Source organism: Gastrolobium bilobum, unplaced genomic scaffold (genome assembly GCF_033153095.1).
Source record: "Gastrolobium bilobum isolate Gb01-03AN ecotype WA unplaced genomic scaffold, APGP_CSIRO_Gbil_v1 utg896, whole genome shotgun sequence".
NCBI lineage: Eukaryota > Viridiplantae > Streptophyta > Magnoliopsida > Fabales > Fabaceae > Gastrolobium > Gastrolobium bilobum.
In genome coordinates, this window is record NW_026897193.1 from 178,875 (window position 1) to 205,353 (window position 26,479).

The 26,479-nt window shown below is 35.5% G+C and overlaps 1 protein-coding gene across 1 annotated transcript in view; it reads right to left on the bottom strand.

Moving 5' to 3' along the window:
* LOC133304827 (callose synthase 10) overlaps nt 1–26,479 on the bottom strand; it is a 93,232-nt gene that overhangs the window by 39,660 nt on the left and 27,093 nt on the right. The window contains exons 18-26 of the mRNA XM_061504887.1: nt 21,349–21,409; nt 21,148–21,229; nt 18,460–18,509; nt 15,923–16,009; nt 8,190–8,275; nt 2,330–2,357; nt 1,755–1,852; nt 1,258–1,339; nt 991–1,151 (exon numbers count right to left, since the gene is read on the bottom strand). Coding sequence (XP_061360871.1) covers nt 991–1,151; nt 1,258–1,339; nt 1,755–1,852; nt 2,330–2,357; nt 8,190–8,275; nt 15,923–16,009; nt 18,460–18,509; nt 21,148–21,229; nt 21,349–21,409 — 735 coding nt within the window. The remainder of the gene's footprint in view (nt 1–990; nt 1,152–1,257; nt 1,340–1,754; nt 1,853–2,329; nt 2,358–8,189; nt 8,276–15,922; nt 16,010–18,459; nt 18,510–21,147; nt 21,230–21,348; nt 21,410–26,479) is intronic.

The window sequence follows — 26,479 nt, forward strand, 5'->3', positions numbered from 1 at the left end:
CTAGATCAAGAGCAGAAGATGGGTATTGTGCAATTCGAACTGCTACTTGTGAGCTTATCTGATCAAGGAATTGAATATCTATGAGTTCCAAGAACCAAGAACACTGAGATTGATTTCCATTTTGTCCGAGATTTTCACCAAGGCTCTTAGTGCTCCTCAAGTCACTTATATTTGTGACAAACTTGGTTCCCAATCCAAACACACAGTTAATAAGCTTGATAATGAGAATTTGAGAATTCAAGTTTGCAGTCTGTAAATAATCTTGGGATATACCACCCCAAAAGCTAGCTCAAAGGGTGAGAGTGTCCAAGGCCTTATAAACTCCACATTAGTTACACATACAACCAATGTGGGACTATATATCTCAACACGCCCCCTCACACGAGAGCCTATTGGGTTTGAAGAGTGGACAATGCAACAGGCCGAGCCTACCTGTGCTAAGAAATTCCACAAGAGAAAGTGAGGGGCAGCGAGGCTCTGATACCATGTAAAGAACCTTGGGATACACCACCTCAAAAGCTAGCTCAAAGGGTGAGAGTGTCCAAAGCCTTATAAACTCCACATTAGTTGCACATACAACCAATGTGGGAATATATATCTCAACACAGTCAGTGTGCATATTTGTTTCCCATCAGTCCTTTTCCCTACTGCCTATTCAAAAAATACTTATCAAGAGGAGACCATTCTCAATTGCATGAACTGCCTCTAAACTCCTCTCTCTCCCTTACAACCATACAAAACTTCCACGATATAACTTTCTATGGCCTTTAGCTTCAAAATATCTACACAAATATTCCAATTGGGACAAAGTCTCCCATTTAACTATCAAAATTTTAAAAACTCCGGACAGATACTGTAGAGCACGTGTCATTTTCTTTTTAGACAAATTCCTTGGATTTTTTACCATATCCAACTCAAAAATGCAATACCAAAGTCAATATGATAGAGCAGTAAAACAAAGACAATATGATAGAGCAGAAGAATTCATACCAAAGTCTTCCTTCGTTATCAACTAACGAATACAAAATTTTTTCAATACTGTAATAGCACTCTTGAACTGCATATTTCATATATTCGTCCCTACATATCCTGCTCCACAGATCTGCCTGTGTATCTTGGCAGTCCAAAGCCAAATCAACCGCCAACAGGATCTGAATAAAAATATATTAACTCAGATAACGGATGAAATTCCAGCAAACTATCAAAGTATCTTCAAAAATCCATTCCAAGTAATTCATATTGCATAATAAGTTCCACCTTACTGCTTAGAAGAAACAAAGGCCATTGCACTAATCTCAGACTTCCTGCATTGCTAGGAATAAAAAGTAGGTCCATTTCCCTGTAACAGTTAAAAAAATATATTAATAATCAACCTACAAAACCCTAACACTGGCTAGAGAAGACTTTTAAACCCGAAATGACAAAAAAAATATGCTGTTATTACATTTTTCACAGAGGAAAAAAAGGTACAGTAATAGGACAATGAAATATCGTCCAAAAGAAAGTTAAAAAAAGGCAAAGAGCAGAGAGGTCAAAATACGCAAAGCTTTATACAAAAATCAGCAAAGCTATCCAGTCCCTCTGCATAAGCTATTGCTAAATATTGTAAAGTATTAAGTTTCTATGACTCCTCATTCCTCAACAACAGAGGAAAAGAAACAAAGAACTAAAGAGATTAAAAATGCAAAGCAGTCCAAATTCAGCGCAAAAGTTTTTATTACACATTGTCCGGCAGTAAGTTTCCTTTCACTGACCTATTGCTAATAAAATCTTCCTCACGCAGGCTTTTAATTATCTCATTCCAAAATGGAGCAAACATGGCAGCATATGCTTTGTTCGTATCCTGAGAATCCTGCACCAAACCAACCACATTCATTTACCCAAACAGCAAGCAAGGTAGAACATATAATTAACAATATAATAAGAAAAATATGATAATGCCACCAGAAAAACCCAATACTCCAAGCTACCATAATAACCAAGCCATTTTCTTATCAAGAGATGGATGGAAGGCTTTCAAAAAATCAGTTATGATTTCCAAAGCGAAAAAGTAAACCTCCTATCCTACGCAAACTTTTACCAGAGGCTACAAAGTAAGTTTAAATTAACAAATTTTTCAACAACCAAAAAGAATCCTATTATTCTCTATGTTGATCACCTTGTTCAACAACAACAACAAAATGAAAAAAAAAATAAAAAAAACAGTTCACAACGTAGAATTGCACAGACCTATTGCAACTAAACTAGCTAGTAATAAGAACCATACAAATTTTAAATTGCACTAACAAACTGTTCTCCCATAAAAAAAAAACAAAAAAACAAAATTTACCTGAGTTGATTGTCCAGGGAAGGTCATCCTAAACAAAGCATGAAACAAAAACAAATTTATCATAAAAAACGATGAAGAAAAACGTGTAAAAATAATATGCCAACTAAATCAAACAATAACACAATACATTATAATATGGTCACAAGCATATATCAAAAGAAAATTCAGATAAATCATTCTCCATTAAACCTTGACAAGTAAGACTAAGGATGAAGGCAATCATTGTACGCAATCTTATCCTTGCATATTTACAAAGAGATTGTTTCCTAGAATCGAACCCGTGAAATAGCCTCTTTGTAAAAATGTCAGGGTAAAACTATGTAAAAGGATTGCTCTTACCCCTTGTAATTTATTATTTTTTTTACGAAAACAAAATTCAGATAATAAAAAAAATTATCAGAGAAGAAAACAAAGAACACAAGCAAAGAATAAGATGTCCTCCTTATGAGAAACAGCTATAGTGATTAATATGTCATTGGAAATTAAGGCAGTTAATATATCATTGGGAAGATTAGAGTCACAGGAAATAGTTTAAATTTTTATAACTGTTATTGTAAATGTGAAATGTATTTATTCTTTTACGTAAATAAATATCTGATAGAGTAACTGACTTCTTGTATCAGTATTATAATACATGTTTAGCTCTCTGTTAGTAACTAACTTCAGGTAGTTAAGCCATAGTTAGTTAGTGGTAGTTAGGATTGCCTCCAAGAATAAATACATGTACAATAAAAGAATCAAGAGCAAAACATCAGTTGCAAATTCTCTCATCTCTCTCCGTTTCCACCACTTTCTCTCCGATTATTGAATTCTAACAAAATCAAGGCTGTTTAATTGCTCTCACTCAACCAAATCAAAGGACTTCTTTCTTAAGTCTCCTAAAAGAAACCAGAAAAATAACATCAAATAAGAAAACTTTCAGATCTCCCCATAAATCAGACCACCACAAAGAAGCTAAGCAGACCAATTTGTCCATCACACAAAGGGCTTAAAAATCCGGCAACCAAATAAGAAGATACATGACAAACCACCAAAGAACCTCGCATCTCTACAGAGCTCTAATATGACGAAAGAAAATTCTTTGGACAAATCTTGCATTCACCAAAAATAGAAAAATACCAAAAAAGCCTTTACTAGAAATATCTAGAACCTGGACAAATGAAAAAGAAATTTCATATTCATTCCCCACCAACTTACATTAACTTGAACAAAGTACTCTGATATATTATAGAATTGTAAATAATCTGTACAAAGGGTTCTCTATTTATAGAGAATACTTGACCTAATTTTGACCTAATGGGCTTGGCCCAATACAACAAATAAATGACTAAATAATAACTAAATAATTATTATTTACAACACTCCCCCTCAAGCTGAGTAATAGATATTTATCATTCTCAGCTTGCTAGTAAGCTCTTGAAATCTGTCTGAAGAAAGTCCCTTTGTCAATACATCAGCTAATTGACGCCCAGTGGGAATGTATAGAGTGGTAATCAACCCGCTATCAAGTTTCTCTTTGATGAAATGGCGGTCGACCTCAATATGTTTAGTCCGATCATGTTGAACTGGATTATGAGATATACAAATAGCGGACTTATTATCACATAGGAGCTTCATAAGTCCCTCACATTTTATTTTGAGGTCATCAAGTACAATTTTTAGCCACAGTAACTCACAAATGCCTTGAGCCATAGCTCGAAATTCAGCTTCTACACTTGATCTGGCAACCACATCTTGTTTCTTAATTCTCCATGTCACCAAGTTACCACAAAGAAACATACAATAACCAGTGGTAGAACGACGGTCAGTCACAGATCCAGCATAATCAGCATCAGTGTAGACTTCTAAAGAGAGATGGCCATCACACCGGAATAATAATCCTTTACCAGGAGTAGCTTTAAGATACTGAAGAATTCTCTCCACTGCCTGCATGTGTTTCTCCTTTGGATTGTGCATAAACTGACTGACAACACTAACAGCATAAGCTAGGTCTGGTCTAGTATGAGCCAGATATATCAATTTCCCAACTAGCCGTTGATATTGTCCTTTATCAACTGGAGGACTCTCCTCTTCATAGCCTATCCTGTGATTCTGCTCAATAGGAGTATTAGAGGGTTTACACCCGAGCTTTCCTGCTTCTTTGAGAAGATCAAGAACATATTTCCTCTAACTGATAAAAATTCCTTTTTTTGAATGAGCTACTTCTATCCCTAGGAAATATCTCAGTTTCCCAAGGTCTTTAATTTCAAACTCAGATGCTAGTCTTGTTTGCAGAATATGTCTCTCCACAAAATCATCACCTGTGATAATAATATCATCAACATATACAAGGAGACAGTGAGCTTCCCATCTTGGGAGTGCTTAAAGAAAAGAGTGTGATCTCCTTGAATTTGTTTGTATCCTAAAGTCATCATAACCTTAGTAAATCTTCCAAACCAGGAACGAGGTGACTGCTTCAATCCATACAAGGCCTTTTTTAATCTACAAACTTTATTTTCTCCATTCACAGAATCAAAACCAGGAGGGATTTCCATGTAGACTTCTTCTTCTAACTCACCATTAAGGAAAGCATTCTTCACATCAAATTGATTTATATCCCAATTGTAATGAGCAGCAAGGGATAACAAAACTCTCACCGTATTCATCTTTGCAACTGGAGCAAAGGTTTCTTCATAATCAATGCCATAGGTCTGAGTGTAACCCTTGGCGACTAATCGAGCCTTATATCTCTCAAGAGTGCTATCAGAATTATACTTTAGGGCATAAACCCATCTGCACCCTACTGCTTTCTTTCCATTGGGTCTATCAATAACCTCCCATGTTTTATTTTTCTCCAATGCATTCATTTCCTCTTGCATGGCTTGAGCCCAATTCTCATCTTTCAATGCTTCATATACTATTTTGGGATTGAAATAGAATCTAGTGCTGAAACAAAGTTTTTGTGCTGCACAGAAAGATTAGTAGAAGAAACAAAATGGGAGATAGGATATTGAGTACAAGATCTTTTCCCTTTTCTAAGGGCAATAGGTAAGTGTAAAGAACCTTGGGATACACCACCCCAAAAGCTAGCTCTAAGGGTGGGAGGGTCCAAGACCTTAGAAACTCCACATTAGTTGCACATACAACCAATGTGAGACTATATATCTCAACACGCCCCCTCACACGAGAGCCCATTGGGCTTGAAGAGTGGACAATGCAACAGGCTCAGCCTAACTGTGCTAAGAAACGCCACAAGAGAAAGTGGGAGGCGGCGAGGCTCTGATACCATGTTAAGAACCTTGGGATACACCACCCCAAAAGCTAGCTCAAAGGGTAGGAGTGCCCAAGGTCTTATAAACTCCCACATTAGTTGCTCTTCAACTAATGTGGGACTATATATCTCAACACGCCCCCTCACGCAAGAGCCCTTTTGCCTTGAAGCGTGGATTATGCAACAGACTCAATCTTTGGTTTACCTTTTTGTGCTTCCACTTTAAAGTGAGGGGCGGTAAGGATCGAACCTCAAGCTTTGATACCATGTTAAGAACCTTGGGATATCCTCAAGCGTGGATTATCAGAAGCAGAAGCAATGGGTAAGTCATCAGAGGTATCAGAAGAAATAGGCAAATCATGAGAGGCAATAAAATTAGAATCAGAAACAGGAAATTCAGGACTTACCAGTGGTTCAGACGATTGGGGTTGGTGGTGAGACAGTATGGGTTGTTTCCTCCTCTGATATACCAATTCAGGTGTCAAAATCTTTCGTATCTCAGGTGTATTTGAAGGTTCTGACACACCAGGAGCAGACACACTAGGAAGAGGTGTAGGAGTAGACAAGGACGATCCAGACTCAAAGAAGGAAGGGGATGAGTCTTCTGAAGAACTGTTCTCCCCCTGAAGATGAACACCCAGGAAATAAGATTCAGATTCTTAAAAGGTGACATCCATAGAAACAAAAAAATTTCGACTTGGTGGATGATAACACTTGTACCCTTTTTTATAAGGGGTATAACCAAGAAAAACACACTTAAGAGCCCTAGGATCCAACTTACTCCGATGTTGTTTATGATCATGGACAAAGGCAACACAGCCAAACACTCTTGGTGGAAGGCTCTGCAATATGGGAACAGAAGGAAAGAAGGAAATCATGGAATGAATAGGACTGATATTGTTAAGGACCCGTGAAGATAAACGGTTGATCAAAAAGGTTGCAGCTAACACGGCTTCTCCCCAATAAGAACTAGGAACAGATGTCTGGAAAAGTAGTGCTCTAGCAACTTCAAGGAGGTGACGATTTTTCCTTTCAGCAACCCCGTTTTGTTGAGGGGTATCAACACATGTGAGCTCATGAATCATACCTCTATCTGAAATGAATTTTGACAGGCGTTGGTTGACGTACTCAGTACCATTATCAGATCTTAGTCTTTTAATACACTTACCAAACTGAGTCTCAACCATGTGATGAAACCGAATAAATATCTCTGGTACTTCAGACTTGTCTTTCATCAAGTATATCCATGTTACCCGAGTACAATCGTCAATAAAAGAAACAAACCACCTTGCACCTGAAACACTATGCACTTTAGAAGGGCCCCAAACATCAGAATGGATAAGAGAAAAAAGTTTGCTGCTTTTAATAGTGCTAGAAGGAAATGACACTCTATGGTGTTTTGCAAATTCACAAACATCACAATGAAATGTCTCAACCGACTGATTGAGAAACAGAGAAGGGAACATAGACTTCAATAGACTAAATGGTGGATGTCCCAGACGCTTGTGATGGAGCCAAATCATAGACTCTGCAGTAGAAGGATGACGTGTCATTAATAACTGATTTTTGCTATCATTTATAGCATGTTTTGGAAAGAGATTATACAACCCATTCTGTTCATTAGCAACTCCAATTGTCTTCTTCGTGGTAAGATCTTGAATAACACAATGAGAAGGAAAAAATGTGATAGAACAATTCAAATCAGTTGTAAGTTTTTGAGTGGAGATAAGATTAGTAGAAAGCTGAGGAACATAAAGAACATTCTTAAGAAACAAGGAAGGTTGAATTTGAATGTTACCAGAACCAATAACTGATTTATGGAATCCATCAGCTACGGATATAGTATGACTTCCAACAGTAGGATGATAAGAACAAAACAACTCAGTACGACAAGTCATATGATCAGTTGCACCAGAATCCAAAATCCATGAGGTTTTAAAATCAGTGCAAGAAGCAAGAAGAGATGTAGAACATGTGTTCTTATCAGATAAGATCAAAGAACGGCCATATGGCTTACACATATTATCAATAGCAGGTTTAAGCAGGAAAAGTTTTTTTTTTTTTTTGTGAACAGTGCGAGATGAACAGTACCTCGTTTTTTTTTTTTTTTTTTTTTGAGCTGTTCCGGTCGTCTGATGAAAAAGAAACCTCTGTAGAATGATAGATCTAAGAAAACAGAGTGAAACAGGGGCCCTCACGGTCCAAAAGGTCCCTAAATTTTTTTTTTTTCCGGTGGCGGCTTTGCGGCAGCGAAAGGCAAATAGGGTTGGTTTTTAAAGATGGTGATTTGCGGAAGCAGAACCCTCAGAATCGATAACTCTGATACCAACTTGAAAAAGGTATTCTGATATATTATAAAATTGTAAATAATCTGTACAAAGGGTTCTCTATTTATAGAGAATACTTGACCTAATGGGCTTGGCCCAATACAACAAATAAATGACTAAATAATAACTAAATAATTATTATTTACAACACATTATGTCTCACCTGATCTATGTGATCACCAACTCAATTACAATATAAATTATGAATAGAAAAGTAAGATAAATGTAGCTTGCCACATAGGAATATATATTAGTTAAAACAGCTACACCTTAGATAACCAACCTTTGTGTTTGTGGGGAGACCAAATTTTTTACAAATGCACCTGGGAAACTCTCAAAACGTTTATGCACCATTTCAATTGAACGTATCTGCAAGAAATCATTAATAAGAAACAATTTACAAGCAAGATGAGACAACCCAAGAAAAAAACAGACCTGCATATTAATAGTAACTGCAGTTTCATTAAGAAATTATGGACTATCCTTATGTTGGAAGTATTGAAAATAAGTTGATAAAAAGTGCCACGTCATTATATTAGTCTTATGTATTTGTTATAGTCACTCTATATAATAGAGATTCCTCTGTGTTATTGAAACATACAAAATTAAACATCGCCTCTCATTTGTCGACGAGACAAATCCATTCTTCCAAGATCTAGAAGGCTTCTGAGGCACAGTCGTGAAGGCTTAAAGCTTACTCCTTTGGGCCCACTGTTCAGATCTGGTTTTTTGGATTTTGTGCACTTTGTTTTTGGGCATTTCCGGCATCCCAGCACCGTTTCTAGCAAGTTCTCCTTCATTCGTTGTTTGCTTGCGTGTAATAACCATTTTTTTTTTGTATCATCCTATGTGGGTGCAAATATACCTTGTGTGTATGCAAATATATGCTAGAGGTGTACTTGAATTTTCTTAGTGTTTAGAAATAGAAAAAGGAGCAAAATACCCTTGCCCCAGTCATGTTCATCCTTTTTATGAAGGGGAAAATCTTTCATTTTACCCCCATATCACAAAGCTATAACCACTAGAAATAGAAAAGGGAGCAAATACCCTTGCCCCACTTTTGGGTGAGGCTACATTAATGGTTTTATATATCTCAACACGCCCCCTCATGAGAACCCACTGGGCTTGAAGGGTGGACAATGCACAAGCCCACTTACCTGTGCGAAGAAAGAAATTCCACTAGAAAGAAAGTGGAGGCAACGAGGATCGAACCCGAACATGAGGCTCTGATACCATATAAAGAACCAATTCAACCCAAAAGCTTAAGCTATTGGGTGAGGCTACATTAATGATTTTATATATCTCAACACTGCCAGAACCTAGAAACTTGCCTTATTTTTCAAGAAATCGATGGATATGATCTCTTTATGTGTGCAGCAGCTAACTTCCATCAGAATTATGACTATTCATGTCATATAAATCTAAGTTGGAAATGTGAAGAGAATGCAAAGTAGAATTGTGTGCTTGTGCCAGTGTCTGGAAGAGTGGGGACATTTCTTGGATGACAATTGTAGGGAACGCACTACGGTGATAAAGCTCATCACATAGAGTAAACTAGGCATGCAAAATAGGGAGCTTGTTTGATTGTTGTGTAATGGTGGCTTCATCCATGCATACATGTAATTGTCTCAATTGTGGATAATATTGTAATTTACTCTTGCATTGCTCTCTGTTTTATCCAAACAAAATGCAGAATCTTTATAGAAAAGCTTAAGCTAGTGGAAAAGGGCCTTTTAAATAGTTTATATTATACTCTAACATGCTCCATCACAAGAGAGCCTATTGGGCTTGAAAGGTGGATGATGCATCAGGCCCAGCCTATCTGTAAAGTTACATTAATGGTTTTATATTTCTCTAACATGCCCCCTCACGTGAGCCCACTAGGCTTGAAGGGTAGACAATGCACAGGCTCACCTAACAGGGCTAAGAAAGAAATTCCACTAGAAAGAAAGTAGGAGGCGATGAGAATCGAACCCGTGACCTTATGATCACTGAAACTCAAATAACATGTAAAGAACCATTTCAACCCAAAAGCATAAGTTGTTAGGTGAGGCTACATTAATGATTTATATTATTCTCTAACACGTCCCCTTACACGAGAAGGATGGACAATGCACAGGCTCACCTACCTATGCTAAGAAACTCCACAAGACTTAATTAATTATTAATTAAATGGGGGCAGTGAAGATCGAATCTGTGACACCAAGGCTCTGATACCATGTAAAGAACCATTTCAACTCAAAAGTTTAAGTTGTTAGGTGAGGCTACATTAATGGTTTATATTATTCTACATTGTTCAATTCTCCTCTCATCAGATTTGGCCATTCGTGTCTATGTTAGTCTCTTTTCCAATGCAAATACAGCATTAAGCGGGAGAAATTTGCACTCTAGTCCCGTCAGTTTGCGTCCCAAATGCTACCTGGCCTTATCACAAGTTTGTCCCAACTACATATTGGCCGCATCGGACTTTTTCCTAGACGTGCTTTTGTTGGGTCTCCTAAGTTTTCTTGTGGTTAAAGCTTCCAAATGGTATTCTTGATGAACTAAGAGAAGTTTTAGTTTTGTTGTATATACTTGCTAGAAAGAACCTTTCAACTGATGGTAATTCCAGCAATGTCTCTTCTTCTCAGATTATGCAATATTTCAACCAGCTCTTCAATCTGATGGTCATCTCAACCACATTGTTAAGTTGTCTTTCCAGTATCTTCGGCCCTCAAACATCTTTAGAATCCCTCAGTTGACCTTAGGAACCATATTTTGTGTGTCCAAGTATATTATTTGGCTAATTTTTCATTTATAACAAGCTTAATGATTTTGTGATAACCCAAGAAAAATAATAATAACAATAATAATAAAAATAATAATAATGTGTACCCTTATGTGTATAATTATATCATACTAGATATGTTTAGTTTAGCATAAAGTGGTGTTATAAACATTGATATATTTGGTTGACATTGATGTTAGTGGTATTGGTTATCATTTAATTGGTAATATGAACAGTTATTTCCATTTAAATATGACTGTTACAATATATTAAGAATAATTAACGTAATTATGATGACCATTGATATTACCTGCAGTTTCAATGATTGAAATAAGTATGATGAATTTTGATATACCATAATTAATATCTCAGTTACAAAACTTCAGCTATAAATAGGGGCTTAACCTAACCAAACCAAATCACTTTCAATCCTTAACATTTCTCCATCTTCTCCTCTTTCTTCTTATTTCAAATTTTTATTTTATTATTTTTCTAGCTACCGAATGTACTCCACTTCTCTAATCGCTTTTCCTCCTAGAAGTCATCAAACACGGAGACCAGGTAATCCTGATCCTTAGGGCATCTTAAATTAGTTTTAGATGAAATTTGGTATACGTAATCCTCTAAGTGATCGTAGGATAATTTTATATTAAATTTGTTAAATGTAACTTTAATCCGTGGGGAATTTTAGGATGTTTTCATATATTATATGTAACACTTAGGGTATTTAAATTAAATTATTTTAACCTCTAGAAATTAATTGAATTAATTATTGGACTTTGGCTTTACTCTAATAGATGTGAATATTTGAATAATGATATGATGATTTGATTACTCTGGTAGATGTTGAATATGAAAATTATGATATTCTTGGATAATGGATTTGACAATTATGATGGATTAGGAAATTATAATATTCTTGAAAAATTGAATTTGGAAATTATGCTTTTGATTAAATTGATGTTGAAATTATGAAAACAATTTGAGGAAATTTTCCAATTATAAGAATTGTGACAAGATTGAATTTTATTGATTGTGTGTGATTGTAATAAAAAAAGTGGGAAGATAGCTTTTGGAGTGTACCTCCTGAAAGTGATGAACACAACCTTTGGGCTTTATGCCTTCGATATTACATGATGTGACAATGATGTTTTCCGTTCTTCCCAAAGTGGTATCTAGCAACAGGGTTTCTCGACGTACTAGTAGTAACTTTGGGAAGAGGTGTACACACTAGGACTTGATATTTTGAAATGGCCAATTTTGATTATACGTGGCTAGCAACGAGGTTTCCCAAGTCATGGGGTAGACTGGCAACAGGGTTTCCCAAGTCTACCATGGTTCTCTTCCCACTAAATGGATTAAATAAAGATTAATGTAATTAATAACGAGTAAATACTTGATTTGAATTTTTTAGTTATATTACATGATTTAATTATTATGAGTTATATTTTTATTTTTATTTTTGTATATTAGATTGGGATTACCAGCTTTGCAGACTGTTTGTGTTTGTGGTTGTTTGGCTGCAATGATCCTTCGGGGGAGCAGATTTTCAGTGAAACAGGTTGCAAAGGCTAGCTGTGGACAGTGAGGATAACGACTCAGATATTCCTAGCTAGTTCCTAAGTTTAGAAATTTTATGAGATTTAATAAATGCATAAGACATATTTCCTTTAGTTAAACTTTAGTCTTTGGTTTTATTTTAATGTAATAAATTTAGCCTTGTACTTGTCCATAGTACAAGTGCGGCGGTGACATTTCCCAAATTTGGTTAATTTAAATTTCACAGTTATTTATGATTTTAGAAGTTTTTTGTTATTAAAAATTGTTAAAAATTTGGGGGTGTCACAGATTTAGTAAGTTGTAGCATGAGGAGTATTAGAAGTACTGAAATAAAATTGATAAGTCTCACATGGTTTTACTAGTCTTATGTAATTGTTATAGTCACTTCATATAATAGAGCCTCTGTTGTGCTATTAAAACACATGGATTTAAACATTGCCTCTTTTTTCCTATTTATTCAACACCTTAAAATATAGGTAGACCTCTAGAATTCCTCGAAACAGAAAAAACAAGAGATACAAAGGTCAACCAAGACATGCGTAACCACTCTCCCAAATCCTCACTCCGTAACTGCCTACCTCTAGCATTTCCCCACGTCCCTTATATATGCCACACAACCTATAACTTTACCCCATTGTTTTCCACACCCATTGACACATAAGCAAGTTTGTTATAGTCCAAACCCCTCTTCTGCCCTTACCCATAAACACTCATTGACACATAAGCAAATGTGTTATAGCACAATCCCCTCTTCTGCCCTTACTCATATTTCCATGTAGTCTAGCATAGAAGCACCAAATATATATCCAAACGAAACGATCAATAAGACTCTTGCTTAGAATTTTCTAACAAACAAAGAACAAATCAAGCTCCATGTGTTTGGTTAGAGAGTATAGCATATCTCTAACAAGAATAAGTTGTAGAACATCTATCATCTTGACCTGATGCCCAATCAGCAACGTAGAAAGCCAGTAGAGGGAGTATCTCATGGAGTTGAACAGGCTTTAGCATAAGACCATAAGTCAAAGTACCCTTTTAATATCTAGAAATACGTTTAGCCACTTTCTAAAGCTCCTCTAGAAGCTAAGTTAGGAATTAGTATACTATATTCACACTATAACTGATTTGCGCTCTAGTGATAGTAGCACACGTAAAGCACCAACAGTGGACCTGTATAAGTGTGGATCAGACTTGTAATCACCCCCAAATTTGGACCACTTGCGACCAGCCACCAACCGTTAGGGTTGTGATACGATCCTAGTAAGCAAATGGTTTAGAAGTTGTTAGGAGAGAATATTGCAAAGCTGAGTCAGAAAAAGTTGTTAGGAGTAAGTCACATTGGATGGCATTGGGTCACGTTCTATTTAAAGGAGGGGTTCAGCATTCGGAGAGGCATCTTGGAAATTGCTTGGACTTGCAACTTGGGAAAGAGTGAGGTCTCTCCAATTGTCTCACATTATCTTTACCTTACTGCATTGTATTTTCGTTTCCCAGCTCATCGTTAGATTCCCTTTTTACTGTAATAGTCGCCACTGTTATACTGTAATTTAGCTTGTAATTGTCTCTGAAATTCCATGAATATATGAAATCCAGTTTATCGGGCCAAAATCCCTTGTTCTCTGTAGTTTGTTCTGTTTTGTGTTGGAAGTCTGTATCAGGTTGAAATACCTTTGGCATCACTTCCAACAAGTCCTTAACAAACTTTCTGTTAGAAAGAAGGGAGCCATCAGGGAGATGTTTAACCTCAATACCTAGGAAGTAGTCTAAGTTACCTAAATGTTTGAGAGCAAACAACTGGGTTGAGCCTGCAAACAAGTTGCTATATGAATGGCAATGAACTCCCGCTAACTGTGATATCATCACCAACACATATAGTGTGTAAAAATTGAACGAAAAGGGAAGGATCACACTTGCTGGTCAGAAATTCAAATTGCACGAGTCTTAGTAAGTCGTTCCAACCAGGCCAATGGAGCCCATTTCAGCATTAGACGGCCTTATTTAATGCCAAGAGATTGTTGTATGTGAACCTCTTCCTCTAGATAGCCATATAAAAGGGCTTGTTGACATAAGTTGTTAAATAGACCAACAATTAGTAACTACCAAGATCAGGATGATTTGAACGACAGGTTTAACCACAGGAGAAAATGCCTTTATATAGTCAAATTCAAGTTGTTGGTGGAATCCCTAGGCCACTAGCCTGGTTTTGTATTTGTAAATGGAGTCATCAATATTTTCCTGCATCCGAAAAACCCATTTAGATCCAATCAAAAACCTATTTTTAGGTAAATGTATCAAAGTCCATATATTGTTAGCCCAAAGAGCATTATACTTAACCTGCATAGTTGTCTTCCATTGGGCATTGGACAAAGCCTGTTTAGCAGTAGTAGGTTCCAATTCTGAGAGAGCACATAGCAAGGCAGGACACAGTCAAGGTTTATATTAGAGAAGTAATATAATAAGATTCATGTGACTTCACCAAAACGCTTCAGCTTATGGGAGAGTTGATTCATGATACGGTATCAAAGCCTCTAAGAACAAAGTAGTCTAGAGTTCAATCCTTGCCGTCTCCTTTTTTCTAATAAAAAATTGAAATTCGACCCAAAATAGAAGTTTTTGTACATTATTCATGCTTCAAGCCCAAAGTGTCAAGAGCATAATAGAGATACAATATAGAACCATCCATGTGACTTCACCTTATAGCTTAAACTTTTGGGAGAGTTTATTATAAACGTCTATATACCATAAGATTTGGACCTAGTTTGGATATGATGAATAGTCAAATGGAAGAGAAGATGACATTATGGTAGATTGTGAGGATGCAGAAGAATTATTAGGAGCAGAAGATAATGTTCTAGCAGTAGGAATAAAAACAGAAGCAAGAGATGGGACAGAAGGAACATTTGCTGGAACTGATGGAGAAGAGGGTGAATCACTATACTGGTTATGAATAGAAAAGGAGGAACTGACGGAGTGCGAGAAAGTCATCGGAATACGAGAAAGTCACTGGAGCATTTGTCGAAGGTGCAACAAGAACCGCAAAGGGTGGTGGAGCCGGATTTTGGAAGGGATTGCGCAAGAAAGCCATGAAAGGACCAAAACAAGCTTCGGATACCATGTTGAAACTAGAGATTGAGGAGAAAATGAAAGAGAGAGAAAAAATGTTTAGACCAGAAGAAAGAAAACAGAAAAAATTGTGTTTCTGAAAATGTGTTTGGTTATTTCTCCTGGATGCAGTTCTGAGATCATGTATTCATACACGTGCCGTAATCAGTTGTGAGTTGTGACAATTAGATATAACTGAATAAAAGGGCATTTATTGAAAGAAATTGTCACAACTGTTTTACAATTGTTACAGCTGGTAGCTCTGAACACTACAAACTGTTAGACACAGAATACGAGAATACTCCAACACAAAGTATCAGCGGTGAGAGGAATTGGTAGAGAAATTACAACGGAAACCACTTGTTATAAGAGACCAAACTACAGCCATTCTTTTTGTTACTTGTACCTTTGACTCTCTTATCACCCTCTCCTCTTCACATTACTCTTTCGCTATGTCCTTATGAATAGCTCAAGGAATTTGCAAACTCAAATATCTTTCAATAAACAAATGATATTAAAAAATTCAAAGGAAGAAAAGAAAAAGCAATCTAAATCCCCAAAAAGTTGCCACTTTGAAACCCAAATACCTCGCCTAGCCGAGCTCGTGCACCAATTACACCACCAACAATTGCTGACATGACAGTGTACCAAATGTGAATATCCATCAGATAAATCTGTAATGTGAATGTATTAGCAAAGTATGACATTGCCAACTGAAAACACGGAAGTACACAATTAAGAAATAATCATAGTTTTAGCAGTGTATGAATGTATTATCTTTAAAATTGCCAAGTGCCTACCTTAAATAGAATTACAATTACTGAAACCAAAAAAAGAAATAAAAAAAATAGAAGTACAATTACAACTATAGACATAAAAGTAGACATATAATTATAATAATATGAACATTTAACATGAGAATTGATATATCACTCAGTAAAACTTTCATTCTCCACAAGCCAATAAATCATGGTAAATTTCAATTCACATTTAATGTCTTGTGCATCAGACTGATGGCAAATAGACTTCCTCTGGTCATATTACAGGTACCCACGTCTTCATGGCTTTGGTTGTTCTGATTTCAAGGTATACAATGTATTTGTATCTATCCACTATAATCAGTACTGTGCAATACACAAATTGAATGTGACAATAAAAGAGAGTCTTCAACAAATATCTAAATATTCCTGATTACTAGATATGTCTTGTATGATACATATACTGTCCTGTACAACACTAAAAACTATAATAATAATAACCAAAACATGTTTTATGTTTCGATAAATTCCCGAGAGCCAAAGCTAGATAGTAACATAAATCCCGGAGTAACGTGAGGAATATCACATTAGACTAATAAAAACATAAAAGATTAGGAAAGTAAACATGAAATAAATAAAAAAATATTAAAACTTCTAACAAACCACATCTGATGAAACTATTAAAAAATGAAAAAGAGAGAACGAAAGAGGAATGGGACTTTAAACAGTATAACGATAATGGGATGAAGTCAATGTACATAAAACGCCAACGTATTTATACCAGTTACTTCACGGTCAAGTACTAGAATAGAACAATTGAAATGACCAGCCCAATTACACTAGTTGAAATTATAAGGAAAAGAAAGAAATGAGAAAAGAGAAAAAGAATATATCTAAATGATAACATTATGATGTTATGAGATAATACAAAACACTAACCTAGTACTCCTATTTACACTAATATTCAAGTTCAAGTACTAGTATAGTATAATTAGTAAAAACCCATGTTAATAACACTGCTAATACATTAAGACTCCTAAAACAATAAGAATCAATATATTTGAACAAGGATTATATATGCACATATGAAATTAAAGTAATATATTTAATATTGCTAATAGACACACCCTAATTTTTTATCGACTTTTCAAATTTTTCTCTACTCTTCTCCAATATGTCCCTACCATACTTATTAATCTCGAATAGCGGCGACCTGACCATCCAAACTGCTACAGCACTATAGTGGGTAGCGCTACAACGCTACTATGTAAAGTGTACCTAAGTGATACACTAAATTGTTCTCCACAAATATAAAACTTAAAAAATGAAAATGTTACATAAAAAATGAAAATATAAAACTAAATTGTACTTCAGAGTACGGGGTGAATTTAATAACTTTTTTAAATAAGTGTTCTTAATAAATCTTAATATCATTAAATGTTTAATCATTAATGCATACCATTTAAATGTTGTAATATTTATAAGAAATAATATAATATAATATTAATCATAATATCTTTTATGCTATACATTAATTTATATATAATATAATTAATGGGATAATAAATGAATAAAAGTTATTCATATTTAATTTTTCTTTTATTAATGTCAAAGTCTGTATTATTTGAATAATTAAATATTTATACATTATTTCAATAAATAATATATATATATATAATTTAAATTTTGTTCCTAATTTTTAAGAAATCAAACATGTTAAATTGTTAAGGGAACGGTAGCACCCACGTTAATAATTAACAGCTCAACCACGATGCTGGAGAGCTATTTCCATTGATTCTTCAAACATACACTTTGAAAAAGCAGCGATTTTTGCGAAGAAGAAGAATCATCGCAGGAGAAGAAGAAGCCAACTTCACTCACTCTAATCTTTTCTTCTTCCCCAAAAAGTCCATAAGCCACTGTAGCGGGCACAATAGCATCGCGATTCAGCCGTTACTCAGACGCAATAGCAGCCATGACAGCCGCGACCCTTCGTCTGACCGTCGCGATGCGGTCTGTGGCGGCAAGCCGCCTCACCGCACCGCAAATCCGCAATATAGCGGCGCTATTCACAAGTATGGTCCCTACTATTTACTTTCAACTGCATAAAAAAGGTGTAATATCTCCACTACTATTTACTTTCAACTGCATAAAAATGGAGTGCTACTTTCTTCTCTTCTTTATTTTAGTAGTTATGGAGTGCTACTTTCTAGTTACTACTAAAGCAACATTATCAAAAACTTAAAATAAAAAAAAATAAAAAGAACAAAACCAAACTCTACAAAACAATCTCACAATCAATTAGCACAATCAAGCAACAGTCTTCTTATATTAATAAGAATAAAACCAAATCAAAGAATACTCACAGCCACAACAGGAGCCCACAAGCTAACTACGGTCAAGGCATTGTTATTATCTGCAAAAAACATAATTTCTTAATATTCATATACACACTAAAGAGTAAAAGAGAGAGAAAGATAATGAGAATCAATGTCAAGGACCGCTAAAAAAATATTTGATCTTACGAGACAAAAAACTTTAAATTATTAAGAACAACACAATTTATTTAGAAAGAAGGACCATTAGACTTTACCTAATACACAAAAATATCGTAAATCGATAAGGCCTGTTAATTAGTGGTTAATTGTTCTCGCTAAGTGATTAAAAGTTATATATGAAGTTATATATTAGCTACATACAGTTAGGAAGAAATTTGTGAATGACAATTGCATTATGTTTTAGAGGTTATTAGTACCTTGTTATCTATCCCCTTGTTTATGCAGACAACATCATTATCATTGGCAGTGATCAAGTTGAGAACTGAAATAACACTTATACAAGGAATTTCAGAATAAGGACCTTGACAAGCTCCGTTATTTCTTAGGAATTGAAGTGGCCCAATCTAGACATGACATCTCCATTTATTAGAGAAAATATGCCTTGGACATGTTGGAAGAAACTAGCATAAGGTGAAAACCTATTGATATACCTATATTTCTTAGGAATTGAAGTGGCCCAATCTAGACATGACATCTCCATTTATTAGAGAAAATATGCCTTGGACATGTTGGAAGAAACTAGCATAAGGTGAAAACCTATTGATATACCTATGGATCCTAATGTCAAACTCCTACAAGGATAGAGGGAGCCACCGGTAAATCTTAGTCGTTACCGAAGACTAGTTGGGAAATTAAAGTATCTTAATGTAATGAAACCAAATATTTTGTTTGCAGTGAGTGTATTAAGTCAACTTCTTGACTCCCCGGGTGATTCTCATTGAAATGCAGCTACCAGGATTCCTCAATACATCATACGAACACCAGGCAAAGGTCTGTCATATGAAGATAAGTGGCATATGGAGATTTGTGGTTATACTTATGCTAATTGGGCAGGCTCTCCCTCAGATAAACGCTCTACTTCAAGCTATTGCGGTACTCTTTCGGGCTAATCTAATTTCATGGAAAATCTAGAAACATAGCTTAGTTGTCAAATCTAGTGCAGAAGCTAAGTATCAAGTAATGGGAGCTGCAACTTATAAGCTTATCTAGTTAAAGCAATTGATCAAAAACTGAGCCTCTATAAGTAATAGCCAATGAAGCTAATTTGTGATAATAAGATTGCATTACACATATGACTTATCCTCGAACCCGATATGTGGAGATTCAGTATGTGGAGATCAAATGCCACCTTTCATGAAAGAGCCAAGCACATTGAAATCGACAGACACTGCCCAAGAAAAGATTCAATTTATGAAGACCGAAACAGCAGTTGTCAATTCTCAGGGTCAACTTGTATACATTTTCACTAAGGCTCTTGTAGGTCCTAGGTCGATCATACTTGTAACAACTTTGGCGCATACGATATATACGCACCAACTTGAGAAAGAGTGTTAGAATATAAATATATAAGATATTTGTATAATTGTACCAAATCGTATAACTAGGCCTCAAGCCAATGTAACTCGTTACTATGAATAGAATCCTTGTGTGGTATCATTATGACACAATTCCTCAACTTCCAGTGTCCGTATCTCTAAATAAATTTTGTAAGTTCCTTCTGAATAATATGAACTCTTTACATCCCTTGAGATTAAACATTCATAGCTTTCCTTGAAATTAATTTTCCCAAAAAATATTTACTAATGCAAGCACTTCATGAGTTAAATGTTTCTTCTGTTTCCATCTTTCTCCCAACAAAATATTGGAAGGAATTCTGGTGCAATACATTCTTTTCATTACATTTAATCAGCTTTTTTGCAACTAAGCAATCTAAACTACCCCATAGCCCAAAATTACACCTTCAAAAAGAAGCAATTAACTTGGAACCAATTTTTAACAGACATAAAATTGCTCTTGTACTTTTATTGAATCAGTCTTGGAAGTAGCATGAATGTGGTATGTAGTACAATTTTTATGCATCTTTGCATAAAGCTTATAGATTTTTTATTTTTTTGTGTCTTCTCTGCTCTGTGTGTGTTATTATACAATGACTACAACTGCATATGCATGCTCAAGTTCTAGATATAGCATCACTAGCAATTTGTATTTTTTGTGATTTTAGTACTTTAAGATTTAGTAACATCTTATATAAGATTTGTAACTCTATGTTAAATTATGATATGCAATTCTATGATTATCACATATTAATTGTATTAAGATCGGTCCCTGTGCTTTCCACTGTTAAGGGATAACCCTAAAGAGTAAAAATATTAGTATTATCCGGACTAAAACCTAATTAGGTGAAAATTATAGGGATCACGGCTTATTTAAACTTTTTCTAAGCAACATATCCTGGCTGTGTTGTTTTATATTTGTAGAAATTTGCTCTATCCCTTTATTTGTTTCATGCGATATCCATGCTTCTTTCTTTGTTTTCTTTGTACCTATCTATACTCAAAAAGTTCCGGTTTCTCAAGCTTTTTACTTCTATTATAATGAATTATATTTTTATCTAAAAGAAGAATCAAATCCAAACACAAAGATAGTACAGGAAACACTGGGGCCTTAAAAAATGAACCATTGAACAAAATTTGAATAATAATGGTATATACTAACTCTTTGAGATCAAATCATGCCACGAATAAGTAAGAGATGGAAGATCCACAATAATGTTGGTAGGTTTGACAAGAGGTCTAATCTGCAATATTAGCAATTAGGGATATATTACAATTAGAAAATTGTGAATGTAAAATCTTTCCACACTCTATCTGTTGTACCAAAGGAAAAATTTCTGTTAATAGAAACGCGATGACTTGCCTGGAGAAAGTATGCAAAAGTAAATTTGCAGGCAAGTATCACCAACCAGAAAACCACATACCTGCAGAAGTTAATAACAGAATTGTGAAAAATCTAAATCACGAAAAGGCATTGCTGAATAGGCCATGCACTATTCAAATCAGTTCGATTTGCTTGGCAAAACCGTAATGAACTGGAAAAAACAATTCCGTTTCGAGAACTGGAAAAAATAATTCAGTTCGGATAACTGAACTGGTTTATATCCAGTTATGACCCAGTTCAAAAACCAACTAGTTCCAAAACCAATTCTGAACTGATACAACAACCATGTATGAACAATAGACCAAAGAATTGTAGTCCAATCAAAAATTGGATTAGATACAGTAACATGTCAAAATATCCTGGGTTTAACAATGTAACAGCTTGCATAAAGGTTTTCACAATGAATGAATATGATAAGTGAAGCATTGTGTACAATATAAAAAAAAATGAGTAGAATAACATAAAAAAACAAACTAAGTTCATTAACTGATTTAAAAAAAAAAAAAAAACCAGTTCGGTCCATCAACAACACATTTGTCCCAAACTAGTTGATGTCGGTGGTAAATGAACTCAAATGAAAAGTACGAAAAGATTTATGAAAAAAAAAGGTTAAAAAAATTAAAATAAATAAATTATACTAGAAATTAAAAAAATAAAGTGAAAATACGGATAAATAAGAGAGAAACATACATAACGCGGAAAAAAAGTTAAATTTAAAAAAATAAAGAAATATACAAAAAAATAAACAAAAAAGAAGTCAATAAATAAATAAGAGAAGGTAAATAGATAGGAAAAAAGAAAAGAAGAGGAAGAAGAAGAAAAACTAGTTTCTAAACTAGTTCGGTTCATGAAATGATTTTTTAAAAAAACTGAAAAAACCAATTCAGTTCATGAACTATTTTGGTTCAGTTCATGAATTGCAAAAAAAAAAAAAAAAAAAAAAATCAGTTCTTTTAAAAAAATTAAGTGAAAATACGGATAAATAAGAGAGAAACATACATAACACGGAAAAAAAAATTAAAATTAAAATTAAAAAGCTAAAGAAATATACAAAAAAATAAACAAAAAAGAAGTCAATAAATAAATAAGAGAAGGTAAATAGATAGGAAAAAAGATAAATAAAAGAGAAGAAGAAGAAAATAAACTAGTTTTTAAACTAGTTCGGTTCATGAACTGATTTTTTAAAAAACTGAAAAAACCAATTCAGTTCATGAACTATTTTGGTTCAGTTCATGAATTGTAAAAAAAAAAATCAGTTCTTTTAAATGCATTGCAGTTTAGTTCACAAAAAAGTTCAAGTTCTTTCGGTTATTTTGCACACCCCTACTACTGAAAGGATGAAAGGTGAATATCAGTAGTAATAAAAATGGACAAATTACCATGCCCAAGGTTCCACGACTTGTTAGGGTAGGGGTGAGGGTCAATTGCATGCAGCCTTACTATTGAAAAAGGTTTTTGTATATTGATATTGAATTAATTACATGAGGAATGAGGAGTATTTATACAAGAAAAAATAGCTAAGAATGACTCAGCTATGACTCACTAAACCTAATCACAATTAATTCTAATTAATTACAATTAATCCTAATTAATAGGAAATAAAAACGGAAAAATATTTGAATTTGAATTCTGATTTTCTACACTCCCCCTCAAGTTGGGAGGTAAATGTTGATCATTCCCAACTTGCCAATCAAGTCTTCAAAGGCTGGCCGGTGTAGGCCCTTAGTGAGAATATCTGCAATCTGCTCTTTGGTAGGAATATACACCATACATACACTTCCATCATCTATTTTTTCTTTGATAAAGTGGCGATCAACCTCCACATGTTTTGTTTTGTCATGGTGAACTGAATTTTGAGCAATACTGACAGCAGCCTTATTATCACAATACACTCTGACAGGTAGGGAAAAAGAGATTTTCAATTCCTCAAGGAGTCTTCTTAACCAAATTCCTTCACAAATACCATGGGCTAGAGCTCGAAATTCTGCTTCTGCACTGCTCCGGGCAACAACTGTTTGTTTCTTACTTCTCCAGGTCACAAGATTTCCCCAGATATAGGTGCAATATCCTGAAGTGGATCTTCGGTCCAATGCAGAGCCAGCCCAATCTGCATCTGTATATATTTCAATTACCCTCTTGTGTCCCCTTTTAAAGAGCAATCCTCGACCAGGGGTGTTTTTGAGGTACTTCAGAATTCTATAAACTGCACTCAGGTGTTTTTCCTTAGGAGAATGCATGAATTGACTAACCATGCTAACTGCAAATGCAATATCAGGCCGAGTGTGAGATAAGTAGATCAACTTCCCCACCAATCTCTGATACTGCTCTTTGTCAACTTCTTTCCCATCTTCGATTCCCAATTTAATATTGGGTTCAACTGGAGTCTCTGACGGATTGCACCCAAGCATTCCTGTTTCTTGTAACAGGTCTAGAATATATTTCTTCTGAGTTAAAGAAATTCCTGCCTTACTTCGAGCAACTTCCATGCCTAGGAAATATTTGAGAGATCCAAGATCCTTCAGTTCAAACTGATTAGCTAAACATTTCTTCAAAGAGCTTATCTCCTCATAATCACTACCTGTGACAATTATGTCATCAACATAAACAATGAGAATAGCAATTTTACCACCATTAGAGTGTTTTAAAAATAAAATGTGATCAGTCTGAGCTTGGAGGAATCCTCTTCCCTTAACAGCTTCAGTAAACTTCTCAAACCACTCTCTAGGAGATTGTTTAAGACCATAGAGAGACTTTTTCAACTTGCATACTGAATCGTCTCCTTTTTCAAAACCAGGTGGTGGATCCATATAAACTTCTTCACGTAGATCACCATACAAGAAAGCATTCTTTACATCTAATTGTTGCAAGGGCCAACCAAGATTTGCAGCAAGTGATAAAAGAACTCGGATAGTGTTAAGCTTGGCAACAGGGGCAAATGTCTCTTGATAGTCTATCCCATGAGTTTGAGTGAATCCCTTAGCAACCAGTCTGGCCTTATACTTGTTGATGTTGTTATCTGCATTAAACTTTATTGTGAACACCCACTTGCAACCTACTGTTTTCTTTCCTCTGGGTAATGCTACAGACTCCCTAGTTCCATTTTTGTTGAGCGCATCCATTTCTTCAAAGACTGCATTCCTCCATTTTGGATCATCAAGTGCTTCTTGGATATTTTTTGGTATTTTTGTACTGTCTAACATAGTGTTGAAAGCACGAAAACCTGGGGACAACTTTTCATATGTGATATGATGAGAAATAGGATGAGCAGTACAAGATCTAGTACCTTTTCGTAGAGCAATAGGCACATCTAGGTTGGTTGTATCAGTGTTGCTAGAACTAAGACTCGAGTCAGAATCCTGGCAGTCTAGAGGCTCCTGAGGTGATTCTCGCCTGCGGTAAAACTTTCCCCATTTCCCGAGAGGATCTCCATTATCTGACACATTAACTCCCCCTGTCTTTTGCATGATGACTCCCCCTGTCTCCAACGGCAAAGGCAAAACAACAGAATCATTTGGTTTCCAAGACTTATCTTCATCAACCCCAATAGACTCCCCCTGAAGAGAAGTCGAAGGAAAAAAAGATTGTCTCTCATCAAATGTGACATCCATAGAAACAAAGACCTTACGAAGTGAAGATGAGTAACACTTGTAGCCCTTTTGGTTAGGAGGATATCCTACGAAGACACATTTAATGGACTTAGGATCGAGCTTGGACCTTTGATGGGGAGGAACATGTACAAAAGCCACACAGCCAAACAACTTGGGAGGAAGGGAAGAATGAGCCCGGAAAGAAAGAAAGGTGTGGGTAAGACAAGATAAAGGAGATTGAAAATTTAGGACACGAGAAGGCATCCGATTGATGAGGTATGCTGCAGTCAAGACAGCTTCCCCCCACAAATATTTAGGGACATGCATGGTAAACATAAGAGCTCGAGCAACTTCAAGGAGATGTCTATTTTTTCTTTCAGCCACCCCATTTTGTTGAGGGGTGTTAGGACAAGAACTTTGATGAAGAATACCATGCTGGCTGAGATAGTTTCCAAGAACAGAATTAAAATATTCAGTACCAATGTCAGTTCGAAGAATTTGGATAGAGGTCTGGAACTAAGTTTGAACCATAGCATGAAAGTTTTTAAAAATGGATGCAGTGTCAGACTTATCCTTTAGAAGGTATACCCAACATACCCTAAAGTGATCATCTATGAAAGTTATACACCAACGAGCACCAGAGATATTTTTTTCACGGGCTGGACCCCATATATCACTATGAATCAAGGTAAATGGAGAAGAATCATGATGGACTCAAGGAGGATAAGAAACACGAGAATGTTTTGCAAGCTGACAAATATCACAAGAAAAAGAACTGGGATTTTTATTGATAAGTAAGCTTGGGAACAACTTCTGAAGATAAATGAAATTTGGGTGTCCTAACCGACGATGCCACAACAAAACATCATTACAATCATTAGACAAACATACTGAGTGGTTCACAAATTTTTTTTCTTCACAAGAATCTTTTTCTAAATAATAAAGTCCTTCTTCCTCTCTAGCACTGCCAATCATCAGCCCCGAGTCCTGTTCCTGGAAAACACAAGCATTGACAGAAAACTTGGCAACACAATGTAACTCAGACGTAAGTTTGCTGATAGAGGTTACAAGTAAGAGAGGGAACATGAAGGACTGAGTTCAAAGTAATGTGATCAGAAAGTTCAATGGATCCTTTTCCAACAATAGTAGAGAAGCTGCCATCTGATGTTCTTATTCGTGATTGTTGATAGTAAGGGGTATAAGAACAAAATAAGGTTGCATTACCTGTCATATGATCTGAAGCCCCTGAATCAAGAATCCATCGACTACTATTATCAACATGGAACGCTATACCTTGTTGAGCAACATTGCTGGATGGAAATTTACTTTCAATCAACATGGCTGCGTGTGGTAACGCGTAGGGCGGACGCTCCGTCCTTTCTCTAGCGCGTGGGGGCGCGTGGCTCAGCAGAATCCGATGATCCTTCTTGAAACTTGTAGATCGGCTCCTTCTGTTTCGAATGGTGCGGATCTTGGCCCGAAATGTCGCCGGAAAAATTTTCCGACGGCTGCTGACGGCGGTG